We start from the raw sequence: 27,072 nt of genomic DNA on the forward strand, positions 1-27,072 counted from the left end.
GAGCGTCTATTGATCGGTTTATAATCAATGTAGAATTCCCAGCTGCTCAGTCTAATCACTCGTTTAATTTTACATTCGTGTAATTAATAGTGAAGACGGAAGATTAGGAACGAGGAAGATATGGACTTTATGTCCTGTCAACAACAAGGTCATGAATGACGGAGCGCATTATCGTACTGATCAAGGATGTAGCTGAAAAATAGCCGTTCCAGCATTCCTTTCGAGTAATGTATGGAAATCGCGAAAAACGTACGTCAGGATGTCTCGATGTTAATTTCAGACTTACTTCTTCAGAACCAGAGACGTCGTATTGACTATTGTATTACCTTAGTTGATTAATATTTAACTTATCGCTCATCTAATTCTTTGTAAACAGAGATTCAGTTCAGATTGGACAAGGACAAAGAGATGAATCGTGGATAGGTTTGTCGCAGGCACCATCACGTCATTCACCTGAAGTTAGTTAGCAAAACAACGGGAAATCAGTGTCAAGTTGTTCAAAGAGCCAAAAAAAAAATGGTTCAAATGGCCCTGAGCTCTATGGAACTTAACTTCTGCGGTCATAAGTCCCCTAGAACTTAGAACTAGTTAAACCTAACTAACCTAAGGACATCACACACACCCATGCCCGAGGCAGGATTCGAACCTGCGACCGTAGTGGTCGCTCGGTTCCAGACTGCAGCGCCTAGAACCACTCTGCCACCCCGACCGGCGTTCGAAGAGTCAGTTCGAAATTCACCCCGTCTGAATATTAAGTCAGTTCATTCAGTAAACCTCCGATTCTTTAAGGAATCGAATTCCCATGTATAAAACAGCTTCAAAAGTTTGATTACTTTACTTTACTACTGGGTAAATATGTTAAATATGGAACGTTAAGCATGTATGCTAAAAAGTACAAAAAAGTTTCGATATTATGTTTAAAGTTTGTTGAAAGTCGACAAGTGGTCTTCCTATCACACATTCGACGAGGATAGTTTGAGTAATTTGTCCTGCGTTGTAAGCAAAATCTAGTTCAGTGGTATTGTGTGCAAAATGTGTTGCGGATACAGTTAGTATTAAGTAGGTAATAAAGTACAACTTCATACCTGACGTTGAAACTATATTGCGTGAACAGCGAAATGTAGTAAGCGCGCCGGCCGGAGTGGCCGTGCGGTTCTAGGCGCTGCAGTCTGGAGCCGAGAGACCGCTACGATGCAGGTTCGAATCCTGCCTCGGGCATGGATGTGTGTGATGTCCTTAGTTTAGTTAGGTTTAATTAGTTCTAAGTTCTAGACGACTGATGACCTCAGAAGTTAAGTCGCATAGTGCTCAGAGCCATTTGAACCGTTTTGTAGTAAGCGATGGTATCAGCAAGAAAAAGTTACGTAAATGTTTGAAATCATGTCTGAAGTTTCTTGGAAGTCGCTGCTGTCATCCTCAATTTCTGGATGAATATAGTCTGCATAACCTGCGCGCCGTGAGTTACGTCGCCTTAAGACATACATCCTACACGGTTTGTAATTGTCATTCTTGTTTTACTGTTGTAATCCTTTAACATAAGATTATACTTGTTAATGAGTAAATGATGATAACATTTGAAATTTTTAAATTTGATAATTAACTATGTGCGAAATTGTAAATCAAATTTTCATACCCCTTGAAGCCGTTAGATAGGCAACCTTAAACGGTAACCACGAACCAAAAGCCATGAACCAGATTAGCTGTTTAACAATACAGCTTATCCCAACAGGTCGGTATTATTCATCAACCGTATGGCCAGATCGTCAAAAGCAATACAAACTCCATAATTCACAACAGATTATTTTTAAAGAAATTAAAGGAAAATCGGGAAGAGACTTTTTCGAACGTAAAAGTAAGTAACGGTTAAGCGTGAAGAATGACTCTTTCTATGCATATTCAGTAAATATAGGATGTTTTAAAAACGTTCATCCGATTTCACAAGACTGTATCCTCTACATGAGTCAAGATAGGAACTTGGAGGTGAATTTTCACTTGTGCATCGTCAGTTATAAGTTGCCAATTAATATGTTAGATGGTGGTGTTCTCTCAGCAGCAGCTTACTTGCTCGCTTGATTATAGGAATCACATGGCTGGATATGTTGAAGAGCTGGCTTTTACACAATTACGAGAACATGCAGAAATTTTCTTTCTGAAGAAGGCAGAGAACCATCGCACTTGCGCCTGCATGTAAGAGCATTTCTTAACAACTAGCCGTCTCACCGATGGATCGCTCGTAAAGCATATAGGAATCTCGCATTGCATCATTGGCCTCCATTGTCGCATGATCTCAGGGTATGTGACATTTTCTATGATTGTTTTTCAAACAGTCCGTCTGTGCGTCTCCTCTTCCAACAACTTTGGGTGAAGTACACAGCCGCATAGCAACAGCACATACTCGCGTGAGACTGTCATTTGATTGATTGTGGTGTGTCCGATTGAAGGCACGTTGAGCATTTGTGAAATGTCTGTGTAAACACTGATCGTAAATGCAATTGAAAAAGGCATCCAAAGGTTTAATGTGAATGTATGTAAAAGATGTACTACGGCGGGTGTTCAATGAGTACTGTAACACATTTTTTCGGCCAGTTCCGGTTGAAAGAATGAAGAATTTGTTGTGGGACGTCGAGGAATATTCCCGCTTCAGCCCCTGCACTTTCACGAAGTTCTGATAGGTGCCAGCGCTTTACGTAGCCTTCAAAATGGCGAAAACCAGAGCATCGCAGATATTCATAGGCGCCTGCAGAATGCCTACAGAGAGCTGATAGTGAACGGAAGAAATGTGAATCTTTGGGCGAGAAGTTTGTCATCACCTCAACAAGGTCACACGGACCTGTTCGATCTCCCGCATGCCGGTCGGCTGTACGCACTCTCGGGAAACTGAAGAAACGAATTCAGCTTGTTCGTCGCCACAAAAATGCAAACAAACTCCTCATTCTCCATGACAACGCAAGGCCTCACACACGTCTGCGCACCCGAGAGAAGCACACAAAACTTTAATGGACTGTTCTTCCTAATCCACCCTACAGACCGGATCTCGTACCTTCCGATTTCCATCATCAGTTTGGCCCAGTGAAGGATACACTCAGTGGGAAAGCAGTATGTGAATTGTGGGAAGGATGCAGCAAGACGTGGGCTCCGCCGTCTACCACTAGAGAGGTATCATGCGGGCATACAGGCCCTCGAAGTAAGGTGGCATAATGTCATCGCTTTGAACAGAGATTAAGTCGACAAATAAGGTTTTGTAGCCAAAAGATTGGGGAATAATATGATGTAATGAATCTTTAATAAAACCAACAAGCTTTCAGAAAAAAGTATCGCATTACTTATTGAACGGCCCTCGTATTGTAAAATCGAAAGGTTCTTTTGAAAATAAAAACTTTATAGTCCTATAAGTAAGTTCAAATTTAACCCCAGTTTCTCTTTTCATTCATGAAATCAAGTGAATCTTCTTGAAACTCCCTGAACCTTGACAGCACTAAAGCCGTTGGCACACAGACCGCGCATCCGAACGTTGAGCGTTGACCGTGCCGAGTTTCTGACGTCATAGCGTGGAATAGCACGTTCGGGACTCTTTCCGAACGTGCAGAGCGATATCTGGCATGTCAGATATTCTGGGCGTGCGTCTGAGCGTTGACCAATAAGATAGCACAACGCTACCTACGTCACACGCACGCCGTCTCCCTTCAGTACAGAATTGTGGGGCGCCCTATTGGCATTCATTTCAAGCCTATATGTATATGTGCCGTTTCTGAGCACCAGAAAATTGAGAATCACTGGAAAACCCGTTGTTAACTGTGTGATTCGATCCAATAAAATAATGAGAATTATTGTAACTTGCGTATTATGAGAGTAGGCTACTTAAACGCTGGCACGGTAGCCCAGCCAGTTGTACACGTGCTGGGTGAGTGTTGAGTTTAGGGTGGTTGTTTAATTGATGCTAAAAAGGCGATTGACACGTGTAGTGATTTAAAGTACAGTCGAATTGATTAAAAAAGGCTCAGGTGCCAAAAAACATTTATTTTGATTCTGGAACAAAGAAAATGTAGGATAGAATACACCATTGCTGTATTTAAAGATTTCGAACAACATTACAACTAAGATATGGAAGCAATGGCAACGACTGCCCGAAAAATTCATCCGGTCTTGCAGAAAATGATTCAGAGTGGATGCCAGAATCAACAAAAAATTGCAGTAGATTTTCAGATTTATATGGAGCTGTGTGAAGTGGAAAAGCTGTGGAACGTTCGTCATCATTACAACGAATTACATGATTTTTTCTATCTGACTGGCAAACATTCTGCATCCTTTGAAAGTGACGAAATATTTATTCTATTGTCAATCACATCAGACATCTCTCCAGCATGGGTTGAAAATATTCAAAACGAAGTGTGCCGTAACACCTCACCAAAAAGCATAACATTAGCAATAAAGGAACAAGATTCTACTGTTGTCTATTATAATGTGGAAAGAGAACTAGCCAGTCCAGACTCCCCAGAAACAACACAAAAGAGAAAGAAGAAACAAGAGACACGTAATTTGATTGAATCAGAACTGCATCGACAACGATTAGACATTTATGAGTCAGCACTTAATAAACAGATTGGTACAGTTGTGCTAAATTCTATGTGGAAATTGACAGAAACATTCCTTGGTTATACCTATTACAATTTTGTTTTACATGCCAAAAGTAGAATAAGGACCATTGCTCTGACTGAATTTTTTCGGCAAGATCTGAAAGAAAGTAGTCTCCTCTTAAAGTATATTTATTGTACCTCTCATCATAGTGTTGAAATGCAGATCTTGGAAACCAACTTGTTCTGTGCAAAAAATTGTTCATATGTATATGAACAGTGGCTGTACCTTGGACTGCTGAAATTTTGTTTTGCATGTATATAGTCTGTGAGACAGAAAGTATAATTGTTGTGCAGCAGCTTTTTTAGATTAACAAATGACAGTGTCATGTAAGTATGACAAAAATGACTGAAATATGAGTGAAATATATGCATGCACCTAAAAAAAAAAAAAGGAAAGCGTGTTCGGTCAGAGAGCTGGTTGGCGTCTGCAAGAAAAAAACTGAGTGGAAGGATCAACAAACGAACTTGAACGGACGTCACCTGACGTCTGCAACAACCAAACATATCGATTAAAAAAAAAAAGAAAAAAAGAAAAAGAAAGAAACAGCGTAATGAGTAGTGTCACTGTCCTGTATGGAGTTGTTTGTCGGGGCGGTGGTTCGCGTCTTGATGCTTCCAAATTTTTTTCTTAACATTCGTGTTTTTATTAGGTTCTGATACTTTATTATTAATTTAATATAAGTATATACTATAATATTTGATGTTATGTAAGCATTTTCTTGAGGGGTGACTTTGTTCGATGGCTTAATCTACAGGACAGCTTGCGCTACTTGTATAAAGATATTTTGCTTCTTTTTCTTTTACGCTTCGTAATTCACATGTTGCAAAGATTCTGCTACTGGGTGGGAACAGTGATCAAGTGAGACTGACTTTAGGGTTTTAATAAAATGTGGGAATGATGAAATTATGTTTATCTTATGCGAAGAAGTATTCCAAATTTGTACCGCACTGTTTGTAGAGGAACTTTTATAAGCCTGTGTCCTTATTGATTGGATATGGTACTTTCCTTTTCGTGGATGATGGAGGAAATGTGCGTTTTAATAGAGCTAACGTGGGAATTCTACACGCTCCCGTTGAGTAAACAGTGTGATTTGCGAACTAAAAACATCCCTCAACTGCCGCTGGAGTGCGCTGCGATCGCGTATACCACGTTGGGGGCCACGTACCATATGCACAAGTCGCATCGTTCCTGCGCGTTCAGCAGCATGTTGAACTTGGCACGCTCAACGTTAACGTTCAACAGCACGGTCCGTGTGCCAACAGCTTAAGAAGTAAATTCAACGGGACGCTGCTGAAAACGCGGTTCGATTAACTGTATATGTGTACAGAGAAATCAGGGCAAAAATAGACTATAAAAGAGGAAACGCTTAGCAAATAGGTGGGATTTAGCACAGAACGTGCTTGGAACTTAAATAAGAGAATTGTTGTGGGCGCTAAGCTCCCTATTCAAAGGCTGCCTGCGACGACGGCGGAAGTATTTGGAGAATGCCGCAGCGGTCGCCTTCTGGACGGGCGGTTAGGTTTTTCGGCATCGGTCTCGGCCGGACCCCTCGCCGGCGTCCGTATGAAGATCGCATGATTACAGCGCAGCGCTGCCGAAGGAATATGGCACTCGCTACCTGCTCGCTTCCAATCTTGCTCAGTCACGACCAATAACAACTCGCGGTATATCCAATTAGAATCCTTTAGTCCGACAACAAGTCCACCAACACTGGCCTTGGGCATGCTCGCCGGCCACCTATAATTTTAAACATGATCACTAATCACATTCGCTTTATGAACTTAGAGGATAATGATTAGTCTATTCAGAGGGACTGGCTGGTGAAAGCGGCGGCGGTGGTGGGAGGCAAAGAGCGCCTCCTCGCCATGTATACACTTCTTAGCCGCGGGAGCAGTCATTTAACACTATTATACTGTCGTGTTCGCATGGACTTCTGTTTGAAGTGCCGCTACCGACTATAATACCAGTGAGCTCCTCTGTAAAACGCGAATGCTTTGTGTGTACCCTCGGTGGAGCACTTGTGTGTCTCCGGCGCGTTCCGAGAGTCACGGTCCTTTATCCGGCGCCCGCTGACTCAGCGCATGCCTCATCCCCCCCTTACACAGTCCCAAAGGATTCGCAAGAATTCTACGCCTCCGACTGCCGGAATGCTCATACAGCAAGTCCCGCGCTCGTTTCACTTGTGGAACTCTTCATTCTCCATCACTGCAAAGAGAAGTTACGCATTTTTTGACTAATCCTTTTTTCATGATTTGCTAGGCAATACGGGAGCGTCACGGGGTTACTAAGTGATTCGAAACGGAAAATCGCGTCAACTGGACATCTGTGATTCCGTGGAAAGGACACGGTGCAAAATCCGACTCACAGCGTTCGACTGGTTGCAGGAATACAATCGACGACTTGTTACTTTACCTTAGAGCAGTTTCCCATAATCATCCCGGCTGATCTCAAAGTCTTGCTTCATTCTCAGAGTGCGTTTCACCAACTATTGGTTTGACAAGACAGTACCTCATACGCCGATTTAAGACAGCGGCGACTATAAAAGTTTCGTGACAACCACACGCAGCGTTTACATCACTGGACTTCAGTGTGCACGTCTCTTAGTACACATTTCAAATATCTCTCACCTCGAAGATTAAAACTGTGTGCCCGACCGAGACTCGAACTCGGGACCTTTGCCTTTCGCGGGCAAGTGCTCAACCAACTGAGCTACCGAAGCACGACTCACGCCCGGTACTCACAGCGTTACTTCTGCCAATACCTCGTCTCCTACCTTCCAAACTTTACAGAAGCTCTCCTGCGAACCTTGCAGTTTCATATCAGCGCACACTCCGCTGCAGAGTGAAAATCTCATTCTGGAAACATCCCCCAGGCTGTGGCTAAGCCATGTCTCCGCAATATCCTTTCTTTCAGGAGTGCTAGTTCCGCAAGGTTCGCAGGAGAGCTTCTGTAAAGTTTGGAAGGTAGGAGACGAGGTACTGGCAGAAGTACAGCTGTGAGTACCGGGCGTGAGTCTTGCTTCGGTAGCTCAGTTCGTTGAACACTTGCCCGCGAAAGGCAAAGGTCCCGAGTTCGAGTCTCGGTCGGGCACACAGTTTTAATCTGCCAAGAAGTTTCATATCAGCGCACACTCCGCTGCAGAGTGAAAATCTCAATCTCTCACCTCATCTCTGTCGCAACACGAGAGCTTAATTAACTAGCATCTAAACTGTACCCACGAAAAAATAAATAAAATAAAAAAGATAAAAGGACAAGTGCCAGTGCCGCGCTGAGCGTTCCATACAAACTTAATTATATTTTATTATTATTATTTTCGATTTTTCCCATTTAAGAGAGCGATTGAACTTGAGGAGTCATGATTTCTTCTTCTTTCTTCGTTCTTCCCAAATTCTCTTCATACGTTCCTCTCTTGCGTTCTTCCGACCATCGTTTTCCCGTTTGTTCTCCGTGTGTTCTTGTTTAAGTGTGTGTTTTTTATGATATTTCTTAACAGTTCTCTATCGTTTATGTTGTCTTGTGTGATCCTCAGTTCTTTAATATCTTCTTCTGTTTCAGTGATCCACTTTGTCATGTTTTTGCTCTTGTTTACTATCTCAAAGATTTGGCTTGTGAGCCTGCGTTTATTCGTCCTGCTGATATGTCCATAAAATTTCATCCTTCTCTTTCTATATATTTATTTATTTATTTATTTACTTATTTATTGTTCTGTGGGACCAAATTAAGGTGAAGTCTCCATGGTCATGGAACGAGTCAATACATGAAATTATAACACGATAGTAGAAACAGATAAAATGAAATACAAGAAAAGTATTCAGGCGACAATTCGTAAGTTTAAATAAAGAAAATCAACAATGTGACACTGGAATTTGCTTAATTTTTCAGCTCTTCCAGGAGCTCCTCGACAGAATATAAAGAGTGAGCCATGAGGAAACTCTTCAGTTTAGATTTAAAAGCGTTTGGGCTACTGCTAAGATTTTTGAGTTCTTGTGGTAGCTTATTGAAAATGGATGCAGCAGAATAGTGCACTCCTTTCTGCACAAGAGTCAAGGAGGTGCATTCCACATGCAGATTTGATTTCTGCCTAGTATTAACTGAGTGAAAGCTGCTATCTCTTGGGAATAAGCTAATATTGCTAACAACAAACGACATTAAAGAAAATATATATTGTGAGGGCAATGTCAGAATTCCCAGACTATTGAATAGGGGTCGACAAGAGGTTCTCGAACTTCCACCACATATAGCTCGAACAGCCCGTTTTTGAGCCAAAAATACCCTTTTTGAATCGGAAGAATTACCCCAAAAAATAATACCATATGACATAAGCGTGTCAAAATATGCAAAGTAGACTACTTTTCGTGTTGAACTGTCACTTATTTCAGATACTGTTCTAATGGTAAATAAAGCAGCATTTAGTTTCTGTACAAGATCCTGAACATGGGCTTTCCACAACAGCTTACTATCTATCCGAACGCCTAGGAACTTGAACTGTTCCGTCTCGCTTATAATGTGCCCATTCTGTCTGATCAAAATATCAGTTCTTGTTGAATTGTGAGTTGGAAACTGTAAAAACTGAGTCTTACTGAGATTTAGCATCAAATTATTTTCCACAAGCCACGAACTTATTTCATGAACTACATTATTTGATAATGTTTCAGTATTACACTCAAGATCCCTCACTACCAAGCTGGTGTCATCAGCAAACAGAAATATTTTTGAATCACCTGTAATACTAGAAGGCATATCATTTATATAAATAACAAACAGCAGTGGCCCCAGCACCGACCCTTGGGGAACGCCCCACTTAACAGTGCCCCATTGGGACTGAACATCACTACCACTCTCAATATTGCGGAGAATTACCTTCTGCTTTCTGTTCTTAAAGTAAGAGGCGAACCAATTTTAAGCTACTCCCCTTACTCCACAATGGTCCAACTTCTGCAGTAATATCTTGTGGTCAACACAGTCAAAAGCCTTCGTTAAATCAAAGAAAACACCTAGCGTTCGCAACCTTTTATATAATCCGTCCAAAACCTCACAGAGAAAAGAGAATATAGCATTTTCAGTTGTTAAACGATTTCTAAAACAAACTGTACATTTGACAGCAAATTATGTGAATTTAAATGCTCCAGTAACCTTGTACATACAACCTTCTCGATAACTTTAGCAAATATCGATGGCATAGAAATAGGTCTATAATTGTCAACATTATCCCTGTCTCCCTTTTTGTAAAGTGGCTTCACTACCGAGTACTTCAATCGGTCAGGAAACCGACCACTCCTAAAGGAAAAGTTACAGATATGACTAAGTACTGGGCTAACATACATAGAGCAATACTTCAGTATTCTGCTAGATACCCCGTCATATCCATGAGAGTTCTTGGTCTTTAGTGATTCAATTATTAAGTCAATCTCCCTCTTGTCAGTATCATGGAGGAGCATTTCAGGTAACAGTCTCGGAACACTTTTTTCTACGAGCGCCATATGATTCCCTGTTGGGACTAGGTTTCTATTTAGTTCACCTGCTATATTCAGAAACTGGTTATTAAATACTGTATATATATGCGACTTATCAGTAACACGGACATTCCCACTACTCACTGATTCTATATCCTCAACTTGTCTCTGCAGACCAGCCACTTCCTTTACGACTGACCGTATGGTTTTAATTTTATCCTGAGACTTAGCTATTTTATCTGCATACCACATACTTTTTGCCTTACAATACTGTTTGTAATGGGCTGCTGCAATTAGATTTTGACTGTTTCTAACGTTTTGATATAATTGCCACTTTGTTCTACAGGATATTCTTATCCCTCTAGTCAGCCACCCAGGCTGCCTGTTTGTGCTAGTACCCTGTTTTGAACGTTCTAACAGAAAGCAATTTTCAAACAGCACGAGAAAAGTCTTGAGGAAAGCATTATATTTATCGTCTACTGTATCAGCACTATAAACATCTTGCCACTCTTGATCCTTGATAAGGTTTACAAGGGCCTCTACAGCAACTGGATCAGCTTTCCTAAAAAGTTGATAACTATATTTAACATGTGTAGCAGCACAAAAATCTTTTAGAGTTAAAACTTGTGCATCATGATCTGAAATGCCATTCACTTTTTTGCTAACAGAATGCCCTTCTAGTAATGAGGAATGAACAAAAATGTTGTCTATGGTTGTTCTACTGTTCCCTTGCACTCTCGTTGGAAAGAATACGGTTTGCATAAGATTATATGAATTAAGGAGGTCTATCAGCATCCTTTTCCTTGCACAATCACTTATACAATTAATACTGCAGTCACCACATATAATTAACTTGTATTTCCTATAAAGTGAACCAAGAACTTCCTCTAGCTTTAGCAAAAATGTTGTGAAATCGGAGTCTGGGGATCTATAAATAACAACAGTTAGAAGTTTAACTCCACTAAATTTAACCACACCTGCACAACATTCAAACACCTTTTCAGTGCAGTACTTTGAAACATCAATTGACTCAAATGGGGTACCGTTTTTCACATACATGGCTACTCCCCCACACCGCAAATAGCTCCTAGAAAAGCTGCCAGACAACCTGTATCCTGGTAAAGGAAGCCTCTGAATTATCTCCTTATTTAAGAAGTGTTCGGATATACCAATAATTTCACAGTCAACATCTGTTGTTGTTTCTATGTCTTTGTAAATCTCTCTACATGGTCTCTTCATCCAAATTCCTTCCCGAAACACTGGTCCATATATTTTCCTCAGAACTTTTCTTTCCTGCTTTCAATCTTCTGATCTTCTTATGAACATGAATCACTGTAGTTTCTGCAGCATAAATTGCTTCTAGTGGGACTACTGTGTTGAAATGCCTTAGTTTCGCATTGACAGAAATATATGTCTTATTATAGTGTTTCCAAGTGAGCTTATATGCTTTTTGTAATCTGGAGATTCTATCTTTATTGGCTATTGAGTTCAGTCCTGATGGTTGGATTATCTCTCCCAGATATCTGAAGTGGGCAACTTGTGCCACTTTCCCGTATTGAGTACTAATGTGGAGATTATCTACAGATTTGTTTTCCATGTACTGTGTTTTCTCTTAGGAGATTTGTAACCCAGTTTTCTGTGAGATTTCGTGTAGTTTTTCCAATGCAAGTTTGGCCTCCTCTCTATTGTTCGTTAGAATGGAAAGACCGTCCGCGAAAGCCAGATACTTCACGATGATTCTCTGCTCTTTTTTAATCCCAAGCTGAATTCCTTTTATTTCCTTTTCCCATGTCCTCACAATTTTTTCCAGAACCATGTTAAATAGAAGAAGGGACATTCCATCTCCTTGGCGAACACCAGTATGGATATGAAATGCTTCTGATGTTTCTCCAATGAATTCAACTTTGGAGGTTGTACCTGTTAATGCCTGTTGAATAATCGACCTTGTTTTCCTGTCAATCCTGAACTCCTCTAAAGTGTGGAATAATGATTGTCTATCTACTGAATCGTAAGCCTTTTTAAAATCGACAAAAGTTACCACAGCATTTCTACATCTTCTCATCTGCAAAATTGTTTCTAAGTTCCATCTCTGCAAGATCGACCTTTGCGAAACACTGCCTGGTACTCCCATATTAACTGGTCCGCATTTTCTTCTAGTGTGTTTAACAGGGCCTTTGGAAAGAATTTTGTGTATATATATAATAATAACAATAATAATAATAATCATTTCGTGTGGCCCAATGGCCTGTTACAAGTCTTTCTATTGGACACTACTTCTGCGATTTGCGTATCGCTAACCTACCCTAGTCGTCCAACCGTGGAAAGGGAACCTACAGTCTAACGTGGAATCCGAAACACGAGTTGTTTCTGGCGACTCCTCACATTGTTGGGACGTGAAGGCTAGATTAAAACTAAGACTGAAAAATCAGTGGTCCGACCGACATTCGATCCCACGACCGCATGGTTTCCAGGCACGAACTTCGCCGCCATACTACCATTTCCGACATTTAAGTGGATATTTCGTCAATAGGCTCTGGTGAGTGAGTTTGCGAGCACCAAAATATGTGACGTATATGTCCGTATCGTTTGACTGTATTGACTTAGAAGCTTAAATCATGTACTCCGCCAAGGTATCGTAGACCTTAGTGGTTGGTATAAATTTCAACTTGATATCTGTACTCGTTCCTGAGAAAAAGTGGTGTTTACAGGGGGTCGTATCTTTTGATGACAGTGACAGAGGGACCGCACCTGTTCGTCATCAACGATTTCGTCCAAATTCATGGTGTATGGAGGTATATGCCCGAAATGAAAGTGACAGAAGTGTGAGCTCCAGATGGCCAAGTGTTTAGGAAACAATAGCATTTTTGGCTCGAGTCGGTTCAGACACGAGATATTTATGTTACTTTAGTTTTCAGCCAGCGGATAGCGCAACATGAAAAATAGAGAACGGTAGCCCGAGAGACATGAGAGCTACTCCCTTTGCGAAAACCTTTTTCTTATTTTCAATTTTTGCGTTACTTACATTGCAAGTAAACCGAAATAATGCTCAGAGTGTTATTTATTAATGTGTTCATAAAAGGAATGAAATGGAAAGACAAAAGAAAATTTGGAATTGCAAATAAATTTCCAAGAAAGGACTGTAGGCGCCGGCCGGGGTGGCCGAGCGGTTCTAGGCGCTACAGTCTGGAGCCGCGCGACCGCTACGGTCGCAGGTTCAAATCCTGCCTCGGGCATGGATGTGTGTGATGTCCTTAGGTTAGTTAGGTTTAAGTAGTTCTAAGTTCTATCGGACTGATGACCTCAGAAGTTAAGTCCCATAGTGCTCAGAGCCATTTGAACCATTTTTTGACTGTAGGCTACTTATAGCGTTCACAAGGACTCTGTAAATATCTGTCTAAGAAGAGATTGTTGTTAAAGCTTGCAGCACTTCGTATTCCGTTAGTTTCATATCGATCTTCGAGCAGCCCTCGGCAGCTAAAAGTGAACAACAGGTTCCCAGTGCAGGTAAAATCGGCCCATCGGCCGTTGGGGACAGTGCTACGCCCATTCCCTTACCAATATTCGAACTGAGCTGATGCGTCAAGCGTGGTTATCTGCCACAATGTGCAATGAGAGAGAACCTTTTATGAACGTAAATCAAGTTTGATTTTCTATAGAAACTTTGAAACAACCATGTAATTCTAAAACTGCTGCGTTTACAAAATGTGCAAGATGCCGAGAAAATTACAGCTTCCTCCGTTTTTACGATGAATATCACCCCAGCACGGGTAAATCATCAACTGTAATATAATAAAAGTAGCTAATTTTATGTACAAAGTTCTTGTGTGCGCCGTACAGTCCCTTCCTGGAAATTTAGTTGAAATACCAAATTTCACTTTTCTTTTGCTTTCTATGCCGTTTTATGAAAATATTAATAAATACAATATATGTAGACTTATTTCAGTTTATTTACAATGTAAATCAGTTAAAAACTGAAAATAAAAAGTAATATTTCCACGAAGGCCCTCACGATGTTCTCTACCCTTTCCTCTGTGCCAGCCGCTGCTTAGGAACTACGCTAACATAAACTGACGGAAAAATATCGTAACACCGAAAAGTAATTAATGTAGAGTAATGAAATGTCTGGAATACACTTGTCTAGGTATTGTATTTAAGTGATTAACATTGCAAGATCAATCGTTAATGTAAGTGCGAGATAAGTCATGAAATGCTGGTTCACTAATGACTAGCGAAACCGACAGAATGCTGAATGCAAGCATGCAAACGTGCATGCACTGTGCTGCAAAGATGCCGGATGTCAGTTTGTGCGATAGAGTTCCATGCCTGTTACAATTGGTCGGTCAATACAGGGAAGGTTAATGCTGTTTGAAGATGACGCTGGAGTTGTCCTCCGGTGATGTCCCATATGTGCTCGACTGGAGACAGATCTGGAGATCGAGCAGGCCAACGCAACATTTCGACAGTCTGTAGATCATGTTGGATTATAACAGCGGTATGTGTGCGAGCGTTATCCTGTTGGAAAATATCCCCTATAGTGCTGTTAATGAATGGCAGCACTAGAGGTCGAAGCACTAGACTGGCGTACAAATTTGCAGTCACGATACTTAGGACAACCACGATAGTTCTCACGCTGTCATACGAAATCGCACCCAGACCATAACCGTAGGTGTAGGTCCAGTATCTCTAGTACGCAGACAGATTGGTTGCAGGCGCTCAACTGGCCACCTTTTTACCAACACACGGCCATTACCGGCACCGAGGCAGAACTAGCCTTCATCAGAAAATATAACAGACCTCCACCCTGCCCCCCAATGAACTCTCGCTTGACACCATTGAAATCACAAAAGGCGTTGGTTTGGAGCCAGTGGAATGCGCGCTACAGGACGTCTAGATCTAAGCTTTTCTTGAAGTAACCAATTTTTAACAGGTCTTTGAGTCAGTGTGATACGCCGAACACAATGGTCCTCCCTCTCGGTAATGTCACGTGGCCGTTCGAGCCCGGTCATCCTGCGACCGTACATTCCCATGACCACCACTGCTAGCAATCATGTACAGTGGCCACATTCCTGCCAAGTCTTTCAGCAGTATCCCAGAAAGAAGATCCAGCTTCTCGTAGCTCTGCCACACTGTCTCGTTCAAACTCAGTAAAGTGTTGACAGTGGCACCTTTGTCGCCTTGAAGGCATTCTTGACTAACTTCAACTCTCCACGTCCAGCTCAAAGGTTACTGACGTTCACGGCCGCTACAGTGTATGTTTAAAGCAAACCCGATCTGCATCCTCATAGTGACGAGTGGGCGATATCTGAATATACATCATGTTCCAGATGTAGAAAAACGTCTACCGACATTCGTTTATGTCGCACAACTCCTCCTTGCCGCTGCTATTTTTCCTTCCGTCAGTGAATATAGTCCATGCCGCGCCAGGCCCTCGTCAGAAACGCTATTTTTTATGAACGCTTGGCCATCTCTTACTCCCGCTGCAGTCACTTTCCTTTCTGGCCCAACCTTGCATCCATTAAAAATTTGGCGGAATTCGGTGATGATGGAGTAGACGCAGACCCCTAGTTAGAAGCTTAAAATGTTTAGACCGCCAAGGGACCGTGGACTTTAGTAAATGACGTAAATTTCAAACTGGTACGTCTATCCCTTCATGAGAAGAAGGGATATTAAGAGACGGACCGACAGACATACGGACAACAAAGCGAGGCTATAAGGGTTCCGTTTTTACCGATGGAGGTAAGGAACACTGGACACTCCCCAGACGCAATCAGTGATGACATCCACCTCCTGAAACAGCTTCCTTGCAGTCTACGCCGAGAACCGGATGGTTAGATTACAGTGCAGATACTCACAGAGGCCCATTGTGGGCTGTAATTATTATATGGCACCGAAAATTGGTAGATACGCTAATACCGATTTACGACAGAAAAAAATACACTACTGCCCATTAAAACTGTTACACCACGAAGATGATGTGCTACAGACGCGAAATTTAACCGACAGGAAGAAGATGCTCTGATATGCAAATGATTAGCTTTTCAGAGCATTCACACACGGTTGGCGCCGGTGGCGACACCTACAACCTGCTCACATGAGGAAAGTTTCCAACCGATTTCTCATACACAAACAGCAGTTGACCGGCGTTGCCTGGTGAAATGTTGTTGTGATACCTCGTGTTAGGAAGAGAAATGTGTACCATCACGTTTCCAACTTTGATAAAGGTCGGATTGTAGCCTATCGCGATTACGGTTTATCGTATCGCGACATTGCTGCTCGCGTTGGTCGATATCCAATGACTTTTAGCAGAATATGGAATCGGTGGGTTCAGGAGGGTAATACGGAACACCGTGCTGGATCCCAACGGCCTCGTATCACTAGCAGTCGAGATGACAGGCATCTTATCCGCGTGGCTGTAACGGATCGTGCAGCCACGTCTCGATCCCTGAGTCAACAGATGGGGACGTTTGCACGACAACAACCATCTGCACGAACAGTTCGACGACGTTTGCAGCAGCATGGACTATCAGCTCGGAGACCATGGCTGCGGTTACCCTTGACGCTGCATCACAGACATGAGTGCCTGCGATGGTGTGCTCAACGACGAACCTGGGTGCACAAATGGCAAAACATCATTTTTTCGGATGAATCCAGGTTCTGTTTACAGCATCATGATGGTCGCATCCGTGTTTGGCGACATTGCGGTGAACGCACATTGGAAACGTGTATGCGTCATCGCCATACCGGCGTATCACCCGGCGTGATGGTATGGGGTGCCATTGGTTACACGTCTCGGTCACCTCTTGTTCGCATTGACAGCACTTTGAACAGTGGAAGTTACATTTCAGATGTGTTACGATCCTTGCGAAACCCTACATTTCAGCAGGATAATGCACGACCGCGTGTTGCAGGTCCTGTACGGGCCTTTCTGGATACAGAAAATGTTCGACTGCTGCCCTAGGCAGCACATTCTCCAGATCTCTCACCAATTGAAGACGTCTGGTCTATGGTGGCCGAGCAACTGGCTCGTCACAATACGCCGGTCACTATTCTTGATGAACTGTGGTATCGTGTTGAAGCTGCATGGGCAGCTGTACCTGTACACGCCATCCAAGCTCTGTTTGACTCAATGCCCAGGCGTATCACGGCCGTTATTACGGCCAGAGGTGGTTGTTCGGGGTACTGATTTCTCAGGATCTATGCACCCAAATTGCGTGAAAATGTAATCACAAATCAGTTCTAGCATAATATATTTGTCCAATGAATACCTGTTTATCATCTGCATTTCTTCTTGGTGTAGCAATTGTAATGGTCAGTAGTGTAGTTCCAAGTTTGACCACCAGGTGCAAATACGGAGCTATGAATCCAACAAAGACGTCTATAAATGTTTGCATATGTAATGGATTGGGAACGGGTTGTGGACAGAAAAAGCGAAACAAGTGAAGAAAGCTAATGTTGATCTTTTATTAACGGCTATGTCTTGTCATTTGACAGCGTGGATGTCATACCTTCATACAGCCATGGTATAGCGCCAGATTTGCATCTGATGGCCAAAATTGGAAGCAATGTTTTTCAGTGTATATCGATTCAACATTACTGCATTAGCATACCTACCAAGTTTCGCTGCCATGACCTCTGTGAGTAGCTGCATTGTAATTATAACCACCCGATACAACTCCATGCTGTGTTCATGAGAAAACTGAAACACATGGTTTTGTCATCCTCATTTGTTCTCTCCAAAAATTTAAGGCCATGGAGATTTCTCTTCCTCTAATAGTGAAACAAATGTTTAATTCTTCTTAAATTAATCTTCTTTTCCTCTTCCTCTGGTTTTTGTCACTCATCTAACTTTATCCCTTCTCCTGTCTTTTTTCTTGTAGACCGCTGTCCTTCATGTTTCAGTCCTCTTCCTACATGTCCATTGCTGCTACTACCAATTGCCGCAGTAGTAACTCTTGTTATATTGTACCACATGTGTGGTAATGCATGTAACAGCAAAGCGTATAGAATTCCTGGTTAGTTCTAAATGTGGGTGATGTGGCTCGAATCTAAACAAGACAAATAAATTCCTAAAAAAGAAATAACAGAGAAAGATATAGCAGAACTCGATTTCCAACAGAATTACATGCTACACAAACAATGAACAAAACTAAGGCCACTTACCAGTTTGTTTTCATCAATCATATGGCTGGTTTGATGTGGAGCCGGTCTCCGTGACCGAGCGGTTCTAGGCGCTTCAGTCTGGAACCGCGCTGCTGCTACGGTCGCAGGTTCGAATCCAGCCGCGTTCATGGATGTGTGTGATGTTCTTAGGTTATTTAGGTTTAAGTAGTTCTGAGTCTTGGGGACTGATGACCTCAGATGTTAAGTCCCATAGTGCTCAGAGCCATTTTGTTTGATGTGGCCAGCGACGACTCCCTCTCTTGTTCCAGCCTCTTCATCTCAGAGTAGCACTTAAACCCAAACTCCTCAATTATTTGTTGGATATATTCCCATCTCTATCTTCCCCTACAGTTTTTACTCTCGAATCTTACAAGTTTGCATTAATGATCCACTAGCATGAAGCTCACGAAAGAGATTACCAGTTATGACTCTCTAAGACTATACAGGTGGGATCAATAAACGGTAAGTTTTCGGATGTTGAGCCAAGTTTCGATTTCATTTTTCAACAAATCATTTCTATGAGGGAATCAGTTGTTTCTGCCAGATGCTGTTGAATTACTGTGAGTATTCGTTGCACGGACACCAGCTAAACAGTGTAATCGGCGAGGTCCATCGTCGAAATACAGCGTGTAACGGGTATAAGTGCAGATATTGTTGTACCTTAATATGTACACACATCAATGTGCTTGTTGTTTTTATCAGCGTCCAAGAGCCTTCCCACAAACTCTTCCTAGACTTTACGATCTGATGTTTCCTGCTAGGTCGTACTGCACCACTAAGTGGACAACACCCATGAGTATAGACTAACTGTTTAGCGTCCACGCGTCCACATTTGAGCACCTGACCTACTTCCAGGGGAAAATAGGCATTATGACTTGCTCTTGTCACATGTACTTGGAGTTATTAACCAACCTAAAAACTTGTAATGGCTGGAATTGTTAGTCTGCATACGACGTAAATACTGACGTAATGCTATTCAGCACACCGTCTTCAATCACGAACAGAAATACCTGCACTTATATCCGTTACACGCTGTATTCGTTGAAAAAAAAATGGAATTGACATTCGGGATATGCATTACCTATTTATTCTACTCCGTTTTCTCGTTAACAACTATTGATCGTTATAGATAAAATTTACATTTATATAAATCATTATGACAATCGTTTCTATCGTGCTTTGCCAGGCGCTGGACACCAAAAAACACACAGCTGTTGATTTGCTCATTTGGACCGCCCTGTTTTGCTAAGAAGATGATGAAAACGTGAGTTACCTGAAACGCGAAGTCTTGTTTACTTCGCTGAATTTCACTCTATTATCTCCTATGGCGTCATATTTTGGGACAACTCTGTGCTCTGCAAAAAAATATTCGTAGCCCTGAAAAGGGCACTCAGCCAGATCTGCGGTGTCAGTTCGCGAACATAGTATAGGCCGTTGTTGAGATCTCTCAGAATTCTTACTCTTCCATCGCTGTACATATACTCCACCATGGGATTTGTTGCTGACATTATTCCGAAGAAATTGCAACATTCATCGGGTAAATCCAAAATGGAAAAATGATTTTCACTTGCACAACATTTAATTCAGCGTGGTACAGAAAATGAGGCACTGTTCACAAAGTCTCATTTTTAATAAGCTACGAACAAAACGAAAAAAAAAAAACTGGAGTGATTAACTCTAACTCTTCAAATTTATATTGGAAGGTTTCTTTGTGGTACACGCCTTCTATTCTGGAAACTAAATCCTCGCAATAGTTGAGAATCTATAACACTACCGTCTGCTACTGCTATACCATAACCTTAAAGTTGGAAGCAGGTCGTGAAATAAAACAATCTTGTTAAAGCAATTATGATATAAAGCAACAGAGCAGTGTTACCCTCTGAGAGGGATTTTGTTATGTTGACCGTGTTGTACCTAACGGAGATGGCTTATCGGAAGTGAAAGTCAGAATCAAACAATATTTTACATATCTACACTGTTCAAAGAATAAGGAAAACGGTCGCCAGCCTAATTAGGCAAGAGAATTATTGACATTCTTGTTCAAGAAAATAAGTATGAGTAACTTTAACGGACAAACACGACCTATACTTTGCCACACGCGAGTGCAATGAACTCTGACACCTGCATATGTTAACGTTAAGGACAGAACCAACAGCTAGAGCAGAACAAACTATTTACATAAATGTAACAGATAACAATACACACTATTACTTTCAGGACTTATTCAGACTGAATGGCCTTTATAACATTCCTATTAATATTCATTGTATAATCATAAATTGGACATAGGTTCAGTATTACTTTTCACACATTTTCCTAGCTGACAAAAAATTGTAAAAGTAGTTCACTGCAAAATTATGAACTGATAACAGGTTAAGTATCTCTCAACTAAATACTATTCTATTTAGAATGAAAGTTAAATGGAATTCACTAACAGGTTACTTCTCACTGTCCTTTGAATAAAGAAATTATTGTTTTCATAAATAGTGGTCTTTGTATTAATTGTTATTTATCATGAGCATAAGGGATAACCTGTGGATCTTATTACACTATTAATATGCACTTTCAATACCCAAAAGAAACAAGCGCTCAGCAAGCATGAGTATATAACTTTCCACAACTGCAGTTTCCACTTTTACTACAGTGAGACACAAAATTAACATATTTGTAAGATACTGACTCACCTTTTGCGATTTACAACAGGCATCAATGTGATCATTTACAAAGCAAAACTTTATAAGCCTCAGTCTTAAGTACTTTTAATTTTGAAGTTGGCAACCACATATTAACAAGCAGTTTTAATAGGAAAATTATTTTTAGCAAGCATCATTTACTTTAACTCATTCTCTTGCCAAATTAACTTTAACTTTCTTTTTACTGTGTTCAAGAGGTTGGTTCAAATGGCTCTGAGCACTATGGGACTTAACTTCTGAGGTCATCAGTCCCCTAGAACTTAGAACTACTTAAACCTAACTAACCTAAGGATACCACACACATCCATGCCCGAGGCAGGATTCGAACCTGCGACCGTAGCGGTCGCGCGGTTCCAGACCGTAGGGCCTAGAACCGCACGGCCACTCCGACCGGCCTTTATTTAATATAGTTCAACAATTGTCACCCTGTGTCAGTTCACGGCAGAATTAAAAATGTTTTACAAGCCAGAGCTGAGCCTCACCAAATTATACCTTTTGTCGATCTGGTAATTTTGTAAATGTTTTTGATTCAGGAATTACAAAAGACCGAAAGACAGCTGAATTTAGACTTCGGGAAGAATGGCCGTGGTGCTTTCGCTTTCGGTCAGCCGCTGTGTAAGGAACTCGGAAAAGGGGAAGTTAAGTGTTAGGCCGGTTACGATGGAAAGGCGCGCCCTGGCACGGAAGCGACATTTGAGGCGGTCGGTGTTGCGTGGAGCCCCCGGCTGGAGACGTGAGCGGAATGTGTCAGGGGTCAATATGATCGCACTACTTGGCCCTGACCCCGGCAGTGCAGGGGAGGGCAGCGGACTGCGCTCTGCGACCCGCGACACCGCCACAAAGACCGCCGCCGAGTTTGTCATCTAAGAGCCGGAAAGCGCGCCCCACATCACAAAAGCCCTCCAGCCACTGTCTTTAGGCAGTGTCAACGTGCTTCTAGCAAGTTCTCTACGCTCTTTGCCGCAGCGGTAAAAGCAGTCACGGCGAAGACATATGCCTATCTGCACTCGAACACATTCGGGGAAAGGCAAGCAAGACGAGTACAATACGAAAATTAAATTAGAATTGGCTGTTAGGGAGACGCTAATACATGTAACGAATTTTTACAAAAAGTGTGAATCGCCTAGAAGTTACACCCCTTTTGCAATGAAAAGCTAAAGAAACTGATACACCTGACTAATATCTTGTAGGGCCCCCGCGAGCACGCAGAAGTGCCGCTACACGACGTGACATGGACTCAGTTAATATCTGAAGTAGTGCTGGAGGGAACTGACACCAAGAATCCTGCAGGGCTGTCCATAAATCAGTAATATTACGAGGGGGTGGAGATCTTTTCCGAACAGCACGTTGCAAGGCACCTCAGATATGCCCAATAATGTTCATATCTGGGGTCTTTGGTGGCCATCGGAAGTGTTTATACTCAGAAGAGTGTTCCTGGAGCCAGTCTGTATCAATTCTGGACGTGAGAGGTGTCGCATTGTTCTCATGGAATTGCCCAAGTCCGTCGGAATGCATAATAGACATGAGTGGATGCAGGTGATCAGACAGGTGCTTGAGTGCGTTTTACCTGTCAGAGTAGTATCTAGACGTATCAGGGGCCCCATATCACTCAAACTGCACACGCCCCACACCACTACAGAGCCTCTACCAGCTTGAACAATCCCCTGCTGAGATGCGGGGTCCATGGATTGATGTGGTTGTCTGCATAATCGTACACGTCCAACCGCTCCATACAATTTCCAGTCTTCAACAGTCCAGTGTTGGAGTAGACGGGCTCACACACTCACTCAGAACTGCCACCGATGAGTGCGAGTAAATGTGGCATACGGATTAACTTTACACAAAACATGAGAACTGTGGATGTTGAAGACCGCGTAAAGCCCGAACGTTGTTTTTTCTGCAAACAGAACAGAGGATAGAAATATCTGGTGGCTTTGACATTGGACCAGGTACCATTGCAAAAACTGTGCTCTGACTAGATAATCATCTGGTTCCAGGCTGTGCACACGCTGTAAGTGAAATGGATTTACAATTGATCATGAAGGACGATTCTTACATTCGCCTGATTCGTCCCCATGTTATGTGCAATTGCACCAGTGCTGAGACTGATCACGCGCTCTACCGGATTATAAATTCTCGCAGGTATTATGACATCAGAGAAAAATGTTTGTTTTGGTGTCATGCAGCCTCCCAGAGTTTACCAGTTTAAATAATTTCCACCCTGTTTTAATTCACCCTATTTTCAACAGTGCCACAATTCCGATAGCTTGCTGCATCTGCCGTAAAATTTAAAACACCTGGAAATACCTACAATCTGAGACGAACTCTGCATTGACTAGAAAGCTAGCTAATAGAAAATAAAAGTATTTTTATTTTTATTTTATTATTCTGTTAAAATGCAACTGGTATCAATACAGTACAAAGCGAACGGTTTTGTACAACATTTTTTTAACGACCGTGTTTACTGACCTGTAGAAATATTCCTTGAAATATCCACACCACCTCTCGGCATGTAACACAACCCAAGACTTCCCGGAGATTTAGTTAGTATGAAGATGATAAATCTGTAATTAGATTTCACATTATATATGGCGTACCATCTCGTAGGTCCAGTTTTCTCATTTTGTGAAACGTTTCGCTGATAGCATCTACATTATGCAACAGCCAGAGGAGAACCGAGGCACGCGAAACAATTAGTTTTATGTGTGAGAATGAGATAAGTGGTAATAACTTATGATGGACGGGTAAGATATCATAGCAGAGGAGGAATGTTTGCGAGTGAGATATATTGTTATTCTAACAGGATGCATTTCGTGGCGTAAAATATTGCCATCAGATGTAGCTTTTTCTTGTGATAATCGATGCTTAATACTTATTCAGAAGAATTTAAGATCCAGAAAAGGACACAGATTCTCGTTTCGGCGGTGTTATAATTGCTTGATTGTAGGACATGTAACGATTGTTAAATGGGGTGAAATGTACGTACTGTAAGACATTTTAGCACGTGGCACAAGTTTGAAAAATGGTTCAAATGGCTCTGAGCACTATGGGACTTAACATCTATGGTCATCAGTCCCCTAGAAATTAGAACTACTTAAACCTAACTAACCTAAGGACATCACACAACACCCAGTCATCACGAGGCAGAGAAAATCCCTGACTCCGCCGGGAATCGAAACCGGGATCACAAGTTTGACACCACTCAGGCGACTTGAGCGTCGATAAAGACGAAATGATGATGAGGATAACACACTTACACAGAGCCGGCCGGGATTCGATCATGGGATCCCACGGTAGAGAGTCAGATACGGTAACCACAAGAGCACGAGCTGCTGACGTTAAATGAGGTAACGAATGTACAAAAAGAGTTATTGCAGATTGAAAAATCTGTAGCTAATGTTTGTGCTACATCGTACTAAACTTTAGCTCCAGTGGCTTGCTGGAGGCTATGTATCTCCCGGTGCTCGATTCTTTTTGCCAGTGGTTCCTCCAGGTAGCTACAAGACAGTATCTATTAGAATCACTGATTCTCCCTGCATGCGTCCATGTCCGAAGGAACATTGCATCGTAATTAGGAATAACACAGGCACCGCAATTTCGTAATTATCGTCAAACACCGGTCAAGCGACTTCTAAGTAAAATGTCTCCTCTATATGAAAATATACGAGGGTAATCCCAAAAGTAAGGTCTCCTATTTTATCATAAGTACAGAACTCTGTTTGTGTGGCAGTTGGTCACACTGTCGTGAAGAGTGCTTCCCGCTCTGTGTGTAAACATGCGCACGCCGCGCTGGGGCGCTGTCTTGGCTTGGCAGTCGTTGAGAATGGAGCTCCCGTTGGATGTTACTGCCCAGTGCGAATTGCGCGCAGTTATTCTGTTTTTGAACGCAAAGGGCACTGTGCCGATTGAAATCCATCGCCAATTGACGGAAGTGTATGGTGAGTCGTGCATGGATGTCAAAAATGTTCGTGAGTGGTGTAGAGAGTTTGCAGCTGGTCGGACCGAAATTCACGACGAACAAAGGAGCCGGAGACGTCAGTTTCTGAGGAGACAGTGTTGAAGGTTGAGCAAAGCAAGCGTGAAGATCGGCGGACCACCCTGGATGACCTCTGCACGTTGGTTCCTGAGGTTTCCCGAAGCACCGCTCACAGAATTTTAACGGAAACATTGAACTACCGGAAGATGTGCGCAAGATGAGTGCCACGCATGCTGACTGAGGAGCACATGCGGCAACGAGTTGATGCTTCTCGCGCATTTGGTTCAAATGGCCTTGAGCACTATGGGACTTAACTTCTGAGGTCATCAGTCCCCTAGAACTTAGAACTACTTAAACCTAACTAACATAAGGACATCACACACATCCATGCCCAGGCAGGATTTGAACCTGCGACCGTAGCGGTCGCGCGGTTTCAGACTGTAGCGCCTAGAGCCGCTCGGCCACCCCGGCCGGTCCCGCGCATTTCTTCACCGCCTTGCAACCGAATAGGACAACTTTTTGGACTCAATTGTCAAGGGTGACGAAACCTGGGCATACCACTTTACACCTGAGACCAGGCAACAATAACGCCAGTGGCGGCATCCTTCTTCGCCAAAGCAGCGGAAATTCAAACAGTCTGCCGGTAAAGTCATGACAACCGTTTTATGCCCACTGGGACCACAATTAAAGCTGACAGGTACTGTGAGACTCTGAAAAAACTCAAACGAGCAATTCAGAACCGGAGAAGAGGAATGTTGAGCAAGGGCGTACACATTCTCCATGACAACGCTCGCCCCCACATCGCTCGGCAAACCGTTGCTCTCCTGCAACAGTTTCAGTGGAACATAATCGCCCACCCACCCTATAGTCCTGACTTGGCGCCCAGTGACTATCACTTGTTCCCTAGGTTAAAAGAACAGTGGGCCGGAAAGCGATTCAGCTCCGCTGACGAGGTGAAAGAAGAGGTTCATAACTTTCTGAACAGCATGACGGCGAGCTGGTATGACATCGGCAACAAAAACTGCCACAGCGTCTACAAAAATGCATCGACATAAATGGTGATTATTTCGAAAAATAGCTAAATGTTCAAGCTGTAAACTGACGTAAACCATTGTGAAATAAACAGGTCTATGCACTTATAAAAAAATAGGAGACCTTACTTTTGGGATTACCCTCGTACATAATGGACGTACGAGTACAGGTTATAGACATACTGTTGACGACATTGAATTTTGGGTCTGGCTTTGAGTCATGCTCGCATAGCCTAAGCCGAAGGCTACCGTTGGCGAGAAGCAGGAAGTAAGGGTTCTAGTCCCGGCCTTGCACAAATTTTCATTGTTGTCATTCCTTCTGTGTCGGCTACTGAAGGAGTCAGCACAGGCACAAAGAAGGAAGGAGAGACGGTGCGATCGCCGGTGGCAGGAATCCAAAATGATCTGCCATTCAACTTTCTAATTAATACGACACTTTATTTCTAAAACGGAAATAAACTTGATTCCTGCGCCTCCTAGATGCAAGTACTTTTATCTACAGTATTACTATTCACAGAACGCAGGCTAAGTATCGTTTTCCTATTACGCAGTACTGATGGTCACGACGTCTGCGACCGAACTGAGGCCAACCAGCGACGGACGGCTCGTTAAATCAGCATTGACAGGGCCCACTTAACTCTGTCTTCCTGGAGGTGTGGCGCTGCTCGCTCTTCCAGTTGATTTAAATGGCTCGGAGCACTATGGGACTTAACATCTGTGGTCATCAGTCCCCTAGAACTTAGAACTACTTAAACCTAACTAACCTAAGGACATCACACACATCCGTGCCCGAGGCAGGATTCGAACCTGCGACCGTAGCAGCCGCGCGGTTCCGGACTGAGCGCCTAGAACCGCTAGACCACCGCTGCCGGCTCTTCCAATTTGCGCGCGGGTCTTCGCCATCTTGATGCCGTTTCGCAGGACTATGCTGGTTAGTGTGCAGTCGTTGCTTTAGAACTGCATAATTCCATCATGCAACTGACTGGCGTTCATATTCGCAACTGCGAATACATTTCATGTAGAGAACACTGAACATGTCTTGCGCCAGTCTCACGACAATTATAAACCGATGTCATTTAGCTTTTTACGCGGCCTTTGGACCCAGGACACTTAAAAACCGATTT

General features: G+C 42.6%; 1 protein-coding gene across 1 annotated transcript; it reads left to right on the forward strand.

Annotated features, from left to right (window-relative positions):
* Positions 1-4,086: 4,086 nt before the first annotated feature.
* LOC124722686 lies at positions 4,087-21,808 on the forward strand. Its single transcript, XM_047247828.1, has 2 exons — positions 4,087-4,603; positions 21,693-21,808. Exons 1-2 carry the CDS (start codon positions 4,102-4,104, stop codon positions 21,806-21,808), a joined length of 618 nt encoding a protein of 205 aa, XP_047103784.1. The 5' UTR covers positions 4,087-4,101.
* The last annotated feature ends 5,264 nt before the right edge of the window (positions 21,809-27,072 follow it).

This window comes from Schistocerca piceifrons, chromosome X, assembly GCF_021461385.2.
Source record: "Schistocerca piceifrons isolate TAMUIC-IGC-003096 chromosome X, iqSchPice1.1, whole genome shotgun sequence".
Classification (NCBI taxonomy): Eukaryota; Metazoa; Arthropoda; class Insecta; order Orthoptera; family Acrididae; genus Schistocerca; species Schistocerca piceifrons.